The 12,035-nt window shown below is 22.4% G+C and overlaps 5 protein-coding genes across 5 annotated transcripts; 2 read left to right on the forward strand and 3 right to left on the reverse strand.

Moving 5' to 3' along the window:
• Window positions 1–497: 497 nt before the first annotated feature.
• On the forward strand, window positions 498–4,536 carry SRAE_2000130800 (Gamma-aminobutyric acid A receptor/Glycine receptor alpha family and Neurotransmitter-gated ion-channel transmembrane domain and Neurotransmitter-gated ion-channel family and Neurotransmitter-gated ion-channel ligand-binding domain-containing protein; the record flags this gene model as incomplete). Its single annotated transcript, XM_024652244.1, has 4 exons — window positions 498–974; window positions 2,940–3,536; window positions 3,736–4,445; window positions 4,494–4,536. The coding sequence occupies 4 exons, from the start codon at window positions 498–500 to the stop codon at window positions 4,534–4,536; spliced, it is 1,827 nt and encodes a 608-aa protein (XP_024505840.1).
• Window positions 4,537–4,771: 235 nt separating this feature from the next.
• On the reverse strand, window positions 4,772–5,466 carry SRAE_2000130900 (Hypothetical protein; the record flags this gene model as incomplete). Its single annotated transcript, XM_024652245.1, has 4 exons — window positions 4,772–4,835; window positions 4,883–5,002; window positions 5,088–5,350; window positions 5,416–5,466. The coding sequence occupies 4 exons, from the start codon at window positions 5,464–5,466 to the stop codon at window positions 4,772–4,774; spliced, it is 498 nt and encodes a 165-aa protein (XP_024505841.1).
• Window positions 5,467–6,263: 797 nt separating this feature from the next.
• Window positions 6,264–8,345, forward strand: SRAE_2000131000 (TBC1 domain family member 5; the record flags this gene model as incomplete). The annotated part of the gene is made up of 3 exons (XM_024652246.1): window positions 6,264–6,418; window positions 6,473–7,670; window positions 7,713–8,345. 3 exons carry the CDS (start codon window positions 6,264–6,266, stop codon window positions 8,343–8,345), a joined length of 1,986 nt encoding a protein of 661 aa, XP_024505842.1.
• Window positions 8,346–8,402: 57 nt separating this feature from the next.
• On the reverse strand, window positions 8,403–9,116 carry SRAE_2000131100 (Sulfotransferase family-containing protein; the record flags this gene model as incomplete). The annotated part of the gene is made up of 2 exons (XM_024652247.1): window positions 8,403–8,800; window positions 8,855–9,116. 2 exons carry the CDS (start codon window positions 9,114–9,116, stop codon window positions 8,403–8,405), a joined length of 660 nt encoding a protein of 219 aa, XP_024505843.1.
• Window positions 9,117–9,786: 670 nt separating this feature from the next.
• SRAE_2000131200 (Nucleoporin Nup85-like family-containing protein) lies at window positions 9,787–11,596 on the reverse strand (the record flags this gene model as incomplete). Its single annotated transcript, XM_024652248.1, has 2 exons — window positions 9,787–11,492; window positions 11,539–11,596. The coding sequence occupies 2 exons, from the start codon at window positions 11,594–11,596 to the stop codon at window positions 9,787–9,789; spliced, it is 1,764 nt and encodes a 587-aa protein (XP_024505844.1).
• Between the last annotated feature and the right edge of the window lie 439 nt (window positions 11,597–12,035).

Genomic DNA, 12,035 nt, shown 5'->3' on the forward strand with positions numbered 1-12,035 from the left:
CATTTATATACAGAGGCGTGGAATTGCTAATATTCTTCTACGAAATAAAATAAATTTCTAAGAAGTATAGTTAGAAAGATATATATGCTTTTGATGTTAAAATATATATTTTAATAGAAGAAAATTGAATAAGATCTTTTTTCTTTTAATTTACGTTTTATTTTGTATTTTTAATTTTATGATAATGATGATATCATTTTTATTTTATTTGTAATTTCCTCTCTAATGTAGTGGTAATTTATTTTTTATAACAGAAACATCGTTAATTATAGATGCAATTATTAGTGTACTAACATTTATTTTACTTTTTTTTTTTTTTAAAATGATTTAATTACATTTTTTAACTTAAATATTTATTTTTAGATATATACTTTAAAAGAATACCGATTTGTGTTTTTAAAAAAAAAGAAAATTTTATCATATGTCTAATATTTTAAAATATGGTTTTAATACTTTTTCAACAAATAATATTTCATTTAGGATTATTGTTATTTGTTATGAGAAAGGTTGAATCATTAAATTGGCGAATGCCAAATAATTATTATAAAATAATTGTTATAATATTTGTATTAATTATATTCAATAATAATTTTATACAATACCAAGTTGAAGGTGCAAATTTGGAAGCTTATACTAATTTTGAAGTTGTTGATGGTGGTTTAATTGAAAAATCACCACAATCTTCAAAAATTAATACTAATAATCGTAAACGACATGAAAGAGGAGCATTATCACAAATAGGAAATGAAAAAAAATCTTTGAATGATAATAAGATTAACAATTCGAATGACAACTTGAATATTCTTAATATGTCAAATTCATTTGAAAATACAACACATCTTTCGGGAAAAGAAAAATGTACTCGAAATAGTCTTAATATGGGAAATATTATTAAATCACTTTTAAAAGATTATGATACTCATTTACTACCAGAATCTGATGGTGTTAATGTTACAATTGAATTACATGTACAGGTTGGTTTATATATAAAAATGTAAAAAAATATATTTTTATTTTATTATCTTCTTTTTTTTTCTTTTAGATAATAATAATATTATATAAAATCTTTTTGAAATATTTATAATTTAAGTATATTAAAAAGTTGTATTTTCTTTATTTTATAAAGTATATTTTATTAAGCAATTTAAATTTATATTATTATTATTATTATTATTACTACAAAAAAATTATATGCTGTCTAAATATCATTTATAATTATATTTTTAAAAAAGAATTCATATTTATGAGATTATATTAGATTTATAAATGTTAAAGTTCTTTTAATATTAAAATAATAATCTTATTAAGGAAACTTTAAATTATTTATAATAATTTTAGGACAAAATTCTTTATACTTTTTAAGATCACATTATAACTAATTAATATTAATAGAATATAACACATTTTTTGACACATATATTTATATATATTAAACTTTTCACAACTAAAATTTTATGTCTTTGTGTCTCCTTAATTTTATAATCTTTAAGCTTTTTACTATTAAAATTTATAAATATTTTAGTTAAAAAATATTTTTTTTTTCTTTACTTATTATAAGAAGGAAGATATAAAATTATTTTACTGATAATTATTTAAAAGAACATCTTTAGTCAAATAATTTAAGATGTAATAAAATTTTATTTTATAGTAAGTAAATTTAAACTTTTATCTCTTAATTACTATCATTTTTTATTCTTACATCTTTTTATATAAAATTATACATTAAAAATTTAACTCTCTTATGAATTTTGATTATCCAAATATCATTTTTATATGGTAAAGAAATGTTTATAATAATAAAAAAAAAATTAGATATAAAAATTTTTATAATATAAATATACATGTATAAGTTAAATAAAAAGTTAATTTAAGAAAAAAAAAATTTAATAGAAATTGAAGATGATAAAATATTGAATACTCCTTATGACTTATTCATGATTATTATCACTCTCATTATTATATATACTTTTTATAATAAAATTTTATCAATCAAAAGAATAAAAAATGTTGTTACGGAGAATTCATTTATCTATAATTTTTAGGAGAGACAAACTATAATTGAATGATAGTTGTCTGTTTATTATTAAACTTTTTAAATATTAAAACTTTTCATAACTACATATAACCATTCTTCATCTTATAACTCTTTATTTTATATATATATACATATAATATAAATACATTTTATATTAAAAAAAAAAAAATATTTAAGAAGCTTATTAAACTTTTCTTTTTATTTATCATCATAATTGAGATATATACACATAAAGCCTTCTTTTTATTACTGTAATTGACTTTATATATATGTAAGTATAGTTATATATTTTATTAAAATATAAACCTTCTTTTTTCTTTTTTGATTGAAAATAGGGATAAAAATTTAAAAATTTAACATGATTTTGTCATTCTTTAAAAAGGGAGTAATAAAATAAAAATGATAGGTAATTAATTCTTTTTGATAAATTTTAATAGAATATATCTTTTTATCTTTAAAGATATTTATCATCAATGATTCTTTGTAAAAAAATTTTTTTTTTTTATATCATTTTAAGATAATACAAAGTCGGATGTATTCTTAACTTTAAAAATGAAAAATATATTTATTCATTATTTATAAATTATACTTTTAAATATTTATTATTTAAATATCTTCTTTAAACTTTTATAAGATAATTTAAAAAAAAAAATTACAAATTAGTTGGATAAAAATAGAAATAGAGATACATTAATATATTCAAAACGTAATCTCTTTTTTTTCCAAGTATAAAATAAAAATTTTTCTTTTATTTTTATTTTTCATATTGCTAAAGGCATTATCAAAAGTTCATATTATATATTATATAAAAAATGATATGTTATAAATAGATTATATAAAAAATAAATAAAAAAAAAATATATCTTCATTATAATATACAAAATAATATTATATATATTTACAGGGTGTGTCTGGAATATCTGAGATAACAGCTGACTTTGAATTAGATATAATGTATAGTGAGATATGGTCTGATAAGAGATTAAGTTTTCATCATTTAAATGTTTGTGCTACCAACATAACAGTTAAAAGTGATTTTAGAAATAAAATTTGGACACCAGATACATGTATTATTAATTCAAAAGAAAGTGCTATTCATAGTTCACCATCAGAGAATACTTTTGTTATTCTATACCAAACTGGTATGGTTTGGAGTAATTTTAGAATGAATGTTCGTGCTCCATGTTCTATGGATTTAAAAATGTTTCCATTTGATAGAATTGAGTGCAGGTTAACTTTTGAAAGTTACTCTTTTAATAGAGATGAAGTTCGGTTATTATGGCATAATAATGCTGTAACAATGATGGAAAAAGTTGAATTACCTGATTTTGATTTAATTGGTTGGACTACACATAGAAAACAAATGGATTATCCTAATGGAGTTTGGGATCGTGCTCAGGTTAATTTTACTTTTGCTAGACGTTATGGTTTTTATCTTTTTCAATCATACTTTCCAACTTCATTAACTGTTATTAGTAGTTGGGTTGGATTTTTCTTTGATGTAAGTTTATAATAATATAAAAAAAAACTTTAGTTAATTTACTAATTTTTACATAAAATTTTTTTAACTAAAATTATATAACTTTAGAATGTTTCATTATATTATCTTAAATTGACTTTTTATTCAAATTTTTACATAAAATTAGTCTTAAATATTTTATCTTTTAACTTTGAAACAAAATTTTTTTTTTAATTTTTAGGTTCGATCAGTATCTGCCAGAATAACATTAGGTGTCAGTTCTTTATTAGCATTAACATTTCAATTTGGTAATGTTCTTAGGCATCTACCAAGAGTTAGTTATATAAAATGTCTTGATGTATGGATGATATTCTCGGTAATTTTTATATTTTGTACATTAGTGGAATTGGCTATCGTCTGCCAACTAAACAGATGGGAAAGAGAACGTCAAATTGGAAGCAAAGTTTTAGGACACTGGTTAAATCAAATAAAAAAAAATATGAGAAATGATAAAAATAAGGGTACTGGTAGTGGTACTAAAAATGGTAGTGATAATGATAATAATAATAATAATAATGATAATAATTCCACTGCAAGAAGAAGATGGATGATAGGAGCAAAAAGTATTAGTAATCCTATAAATGGAAGTACAATAAGAGAAAATGAAAATGATTTAATTTCAAATATTGAATTAAATGGTAAAGAAATTGTTACAACAACAATGTTATCAAATAGAAATGAAGATCAAAAAGATACATTATTGTCACAGGTAGAAAATGAAGTATTAAATTCTGAGAAAAAATATAAAAAAAATATATTTTATCGTGCCAAATTTTATATTATACGGTTAATTAATTCATGGATTGAAAGAGACTGGACCATTACATCAGTACAGGTTGATAGGATCTCTATGATTATGTTTCCATTATCATTTTTAGTTTTTAATATTATGTAAGTGTTTTTTTTTTATTAAATTTTTTTATTAATTTTTTTTTTTAGATATTGGCTGGTTTATTTTTCAAAAATGGATAGACCCTTATAAAAAAAGATTTTTGAATAAAAAAAAATACTTAATAAAAAAATTAAAGATAAGAAATTTATATTGTGTAAAAGTCATCTTCATAATGTAAATTCCTTCTTTTTAAAAGTGCCATAAATTGAAAATTTGAATAAAGTAAAAGAATAGAGTTAAACTTTTGTTTTTTTACTCTATAAAACAAATATTTTGTACATTTATTTAATGAAATATTTTATTAATATTATTTTACTAATAAAAATTAAAATTTATTTTTCCCAAGTACTTTTGAAAAAACTATACTCTCTTCTAAATGATAGATCATCCTAATGATAAATAAAAAAAATGTAAATATTAATAATGTTAGACTTACAGAGAATAGGCAGTTTTTATAAATTCTTTAAAACGTTCATCATGATTAATGATTCTTTGTATCTGATCATTACTCCATACCTGATCTTCATATTGGGTGCATTTTTCTTCCATCAATGATCTTTAAGAAAATAATTGTTAAAGTAAACAAAAAAAAACAAAACAACATAGTTAAGATGAAGCATTTATCATGTATGTTTACTTACTTACTGATAATTTCTTTATCAATCATTTGACATGTAGTGCTACATCCTTCATGAAGAACTGTTACATCAATTTCTTTATTATTATTATTTTTATTTTTGCTATTGTCGCGAAAAGTATTATTATCATTTTTATTAACTTTTGTTAAAATCTGAACATGTGTTGATGGTACATATATAGTATGAGTAACTATATCGGTATATTTTTCTCTTACTTCTTTTTTACTATCACCATCATATTCTGATATGGTAAATTTAAATATTTGCTGAGAGTAAAAAAAAAAGATAAATATGAAAATCGCCATTAAATCACATTTTTATTTAACCTTACCTTTTTATTCTCTGAATCTATCTTTTTTTTATCATTTTTAATACTTGTCATATTAAATTTAATAAAATAGTTAGTTATTAAAAATGGAAAAAAAAAAGTTTTGATATCTATCTATATATATATACCTTATCAATAATTTTATTTTCAATAATTTTATGCTTCATTTCATTAACTAAAGTTTAGTTACCAACATTTAAAATATACTCTTTTTATATATCGTTGGATTTATCGATTTCCCTTTTATAATAAAAAAAAATTACAATAAACAAAATAATTAAAATAAAAAGTTATTTTACCAATTATAAATATTTGATTTTAAAATATTTCGAGTTAACCTTCTTATCAGTAACCTTTTTTCTTGATAAATATTTGTTGTAAAAACATTCATAATATTGATAAAGATAAAAATTTTATATGTGTAATAAAGATATATGAATCTTTAACTTATAATTTTTATTATTCATTGTAACAATTAAAAAATAAATTTTATTCTAACATTTAGTAAAACTTTAAAATAATTCAAAACTTAACATTTTTTATCTTATAAAGTATATAATTTTCCATTCATTTTAAATTCTTTCGCTCTAAGAATAAATAATGGGAAAACTTTTTTACATTCTTGTTAGTGCATTTTTATTATTACAGTTAATGATATGATTTTATAATTTTATAACATTAATATTATTATAAAACATTATTTTTTTTCTTTTCTTTATTGCTAAAAGAGACAACATTTGACAAAATAAGACGGGATATTTGTATGATATTTTAATTACCACTAACAATAATAAAGATAAAAAATAAGCAGACAATAATTAAAAACGGGAAAATAATTTTTTTTTATTAGTATGGAAAAAAAAATAAGAACTTCTACATCTTCCTCAACTAGTAGTGGGGCAACATCAACTACCACTATTGCTTCTTCCTCTCACCAAACATCATCAGGAATATATTATTACACAACTGGGAGTAGGAAAGTTAATGTTCATAAACCACCATATACGTATGTTAAAAAAAATAATATTATTTTAAAAAAAAAAAAAAATTTATTCTTTAGGGAAGAATGGTCTAGATGTTTTCAACATGGTAAGATACAATTAAAAATCCTTAGACAACATGCTTTGGAAGGAGACTTAAGATCCAGTAAAATGAGATCAATCTACTGGAGGTTATTTTTAAGAATACTTCCTTTAAATAAAGATGAATGGTTACCTATTGTGGAGAGATATAGATGTGAATATGAAGAAATTAAAATAAAACATTCAAGGAATCCTCAAGATTTTAATGAAGGTGATCCTCAATCAAATAATCCTCTTTCTCTTCAAGAAAATTGTCCCTGGAGAGAATTTTTTTATAATTGTGAATTAAAAGAACAAATAAAGAAGGATGTTGATAGATCATTTCCTGAGGTACCATTTTTTAAGAATCCTGATACACGACAAATAATGATTGATGTTTTATTTATTTATGCTAAAGAACATCCTCATATTGAGTATAAACAGGGAATGCATGAAATATTAGGACCTTTATTATTTGTTTTAAATTATGATCAAGAAAATTTTATTACACTTAAAGAGGCTAATGTTATTAATACATTAAATGAAAATGATAAAAGATTATTAGGTTATTTAAATGATCCACATTTTAGGGAACATGATGTTTATCAGATGTTTGTTGGGGTTATGATATTAATTGAAAGTTGGTATATTTATGGTGATGAAAATCTTTCAAAAAGTGATGATGAAAATAGTAGTAGTGATATTAGTAATGATGGTAAGTGTATGTATAATAATATTGATAATTTAAATGACCTGAAAAGAAAAAGAAAATTAAGTATTAGTACATATCAAAGTAATTTATTTAAACAGTCTTTTGATAGCAATACCTCAAAATCTTTTATCATAGATAAATTAAAAGAGATAATGGAAATTTTTTTGAAAGAATATGATAATGTTCTATATAATCATTTAAAAAATTTAAATATCCCCCCACAAGTTTATGGGATAAGATGGTTAAGACTATTATTTGGAAGAGAATTTCCTTTTCCTGATCTTTTATATATATGGGATGTCATTTTATCTGATGATGATCCATTAATAATGGTTGACTTTATCTTTTTATCACTATTATTACAAATAAGAGAACAATTAATATCTAGTGATTATAGTTGTTGTATACAATATTTAATGAGATATCCACCTATAATTGATGTTGTGAATTTTGTTAAATTTTCTCTTCATATCAGATCCCCTAAAGTACGTTTAGAATTTTTAATACTAATAAAAAAATTTGTTCAGAAATATACTATGCCTAAAATGAGTGGACCAATGAATTTTTCCAATATTACTTTATCAGGACAAATTCATCCAAATGCTGATAAGAAAAAGTACATATCAATTTTTAATGACAATAAAGAAACAAAAAAAGTTATCAAAGATAAAGAGATTGATAATATAAGTATTTTTTCACAAGCCTCATCAAATGACAATTATGATGAAAGTAATCACCATAGAAATAGTAGTATAGAAAATATAAAAAATTCTCCTGAATATGAAATGACGTCAATGAATAGGAGGCATACATTTACTAATGGGACAAGAAATTCTAAATTATCAATAACAGAACAACAAGAGTATGATGCAATGAAAAAACAAATAGATTCCCTTCAACAGGCAACTATAAATTCTGAGACAAAACAATTTGAAGCATCACAAAGATTATATGAAATTATGAGTGGTATCAAACAATTAAGTATTGAGAAGGATATTAAAAAACAGTTGATAAAAAGTATTGGTGAAGTTGCTGCGAGATTAACTTATTCTTCTATAAATGAAGCATCCATTAGAAATGTTACAATGCCGACTGATACATCTCCAACCAGGGAAGGTGTTGAGGTTGCAATTGAAGCAAAATCTCCTGAGAATGTATAAATAAATAAAAACAATTTTTTATTATTATATTAATTATTATATTTTTTCTTTATATAATTAAAATTTAATCTCAGGAATAGTATAATTAAATAATTTAAAGTCATAGTAATACATTCTTATAATATATTCCATAAGAAATGGACTTCTGGTAAGGCGATTTTCAAAAAATTCCCTTGCTTTTGTATCAATTGTTGTATGCATGGTTTTTGAAGACAATAGTTGATTTCTAATAAATGTTAATGTTGAATTTGGAACTTTTTGTTCATAAAAAATGTTATTTAATGAACTAACAACTTCCTCAATATCTCGAATATTTTTATTTTGATATTTTATTACAGTGTAATTTGATAATATTTTCCTAAAATTACATCTCCAATTTTGAGGGAAAAAATGCATATCTTCAAAATCTTTTCTCATCATAACTGAATTGGATTCTTTTAACATATAATTATATTCTGATATAATAAAACAAGTCATATTAAAATGACAACCATTACATGAATGAATACCTTTTGTTGGTTTTCTTATACATCTATCAATAAAATTTGAAATAAATCTATCAACAGGATTTCTTGTTATAACTACATATCTCCAGTTATCTTTTGGAATTGTTTTATTATAAGCTTGGATAGCTTTAAAAGGACTATTAAATTCATTTAACTTTCTACATAATCTTATATTACTAGATTCATATATTAAATTTCGATTGTTTTTAAAAAATAAATTTTCATCATATAAAAGACACATTATTGCTTGAAATAGTGTTGACATATTTTTTTGAATTAAACATGATATAATATTATATTTTGAAGAAATACGAATTCTTGTTTCAAGATTAATAAATTTCTTTACACATTTTTTTTCATCGTCACCTAAACATATACTAGTTGAATTTGTTTTTATTGTTCCAAATGAGCTTATATTTGGTAGATCATCATTATTATCTTTTTGAATAAATTCTATATTATTTAATATCCAATTACTAAACTTTTTTTCATCAATTTGTTGAATAATTTCTTTTTGAATTTTTTTGCTAGATATATTAAAAATATTGTTAATGTAACTTTTACTATAATTCTGATACTTATAATCTAGATAATTAGTATTTAAAAATAAAATAAGTATATAAAAAATTAAAAATATAAATATTATATTAGTATAAATAATGCATGAAAATAATGATGGAAGTTTATTTATTTTGAGTATCATTATGATAAAAATTTTCCCCAAATTCTATCATTAATATACATTCTATTTAATCCATATATAAAAATTATTATAACCAGAATATAGGACAACAATATCAAAAAGATTTATAACCATATAAATACAAGAAATACAAACTAATCATTTAATTTAAAAAAAAAATAGTACAAAAGTTTAGTAGACATAAAAAGAATAAACAAATATACACAAACAAATATACATATATAAATTACAGCTAAAAAACAAAAGCTCGAGTCATTTCATTAATTAGTAATTCTTTGAAAAGTCGTATTTCATTCAAAAGATCAATTTCATTTTCAAAACATTTTTTGGTAGCACTACTTATATCTCCAGATGTAAGCATTCTATTAACATCTAATTCAAAGAAAGCCAAAAATCTTGAAAGTTGATGACACGTTTCAGCATCAAATGTTGAAATATTTTCATTTGATGCTGTACCAAGAACCATTACTAAATCTCTGATCAATGTAAAAGTAAATTTAGTAGAAGCATGATTTGATAATATTATTTGTGAAAGATTTTCAGCTCCTTTAGTAAGTTCTCCATCTCTTATATCCATATTACATTGAATATATTTTCTTAAAATCAACACATGAGGAATTGTAGAAAAAGAACGCATCAAAGAATCTAATTCATTAAGTTTGCAAATATCATCAGGAGAGGCATTCTCCAAAATTGTATTGCATACATTAGCAATAGAGGTTCTATTTTTAGATGCCAAAGCTGATTGAAGAGCATTCATCCAATTTCCTTCAGAAAGATACTTTTTAGTCATTCTTTTTCCTATCTCATTACGACATTCATTTAAACCAACATTATCACATATTTGAAGAAGAATACCAGAAGATTCTTCATCAATATCAGGTGTTTCCATAATTTTCCGTGAAATAAGTTCCTCAACATTAGGAAGGTTAGCCTCCATAAAATATCCTATTGCTGTAACATAACATCCCTTTGAAAATAATGTTTCAGCATACCGTTGAACGACTAAATCCCTTAAATTAACTGTATCAACAATCAGAAGAGTAGGTGAAGTCTTGTAGACACTATCAAAAATGTGAGCAGCAAGCCAAAAATCGTTAACTTCGTTTAAAAGAATTTCTGATACCTTTATCCAATCGTTACGTAAAATAGCCAGCATAACATTATCTAACATATTAAGTTCTTGATTTGGAAACATTTCCAAAACTTGAGTAAGTATCGGCCCTAAATCTAATAATTCAGTTTCAGGAAAACAAAAGAAAACAACTGCTGGTAAAATTTGATACCATGTTTCAATATTCTGTGCAGCTAATTGTTTAAATGTATCCATATCTCCAATAAGAATATTTACAACCCAAGAAAGATAGGGATCTGCTTTAAATAAACCAGTTTTTAGAAGATTTTTAAGATCATCTTGCCATTCTTTGAATTTTGTAAGTGGTGAATCCAACAAAAACCAGGAAGATTTAAGTTGTGATAATTTTGAAATTACGGTTGCATAAGCTTCAGAAGTAACAGCATTCGAATGCTCTTGGAGAAGTCCTTTAGCATTCTGAAATTCACCTGTCAATATATTAAAAATGACAAGATTCCAGTAACATTGATGATCTTCAACCAACATCTTTCCATTTTTAACATCTTGAATAAGTTGATTTGCAATATCCTCTACCTCTTCTAAACTATTTTTATTCCATCTAAGAAGATCAAAACCAAGTGTTGTCCCTTCCAATGAACCAATCATAATTTCCTGTGCAAAAAGAAATATTTTCCCATAAATTTTGTAAACATCAGTCTCTGCACAATATTCTTCAAGTGGTTCAAGTTCATTGACTGTTGCAACAATTGCATCAATGTATTTTTCACAAAGTCCTAAAACTTCTGATTTTGTTAAAAAGCCACTTTGTTGCTGAGCTAACGCCTGAGCTCTTCCAAAAATTTCTATACAATTTTTATATGATAAGAAAAATTATAATATTAAACAAACCTTTAGTTTTAACAATAAAATTCAATTCAATGTTTTCATAGGTATTATTCTCAGACATTATTGTACAATTTTCTTGCTAATCTAGTTATAAAGAAAAACTAACAATAAATGAAAGGACTTCACAAGACGATGCTCGTAATTCTAAAATATTTTACCAAACATTTTTAGTACTTCAAACAATCGCTTTAGGAGTCACAGCTCCATAGCCAGTCATCTGCATATGCGTGATAATATCTATGTAGATGGCTAAAAATCGCATAACAATTGAACGCATAATATTTTATATATATTATCAATATTTATTATTTATTTCTTTACTTTCTTTTTATATAAATTTTAATTTTTATTTATAAAAAAGATTTTTTTTTGTAATATAAATAAATTTATTTTAATATCTATGTTTCATAAAAAAATAAATATATTTAAGTTAAGGGTATATTTATATATGTGATAACGCATTTGTTTATCATTTGCGCATTTTTTAAACGCATAAGTTA

Source organism: Strongyloides ratti, assembly GCF_001040885.1.
Source record: "Strongyloides ratti genome assembly S_ratti_ED321, chromosome : 2".
Taxonomy (NCBI): domain Eukaryota; kingdom Metazoa; phylum Nematoda; class Chromadorea; order Rhabditida; family Strongyloididae; genus Strongyloides; species Strongyloides ratti.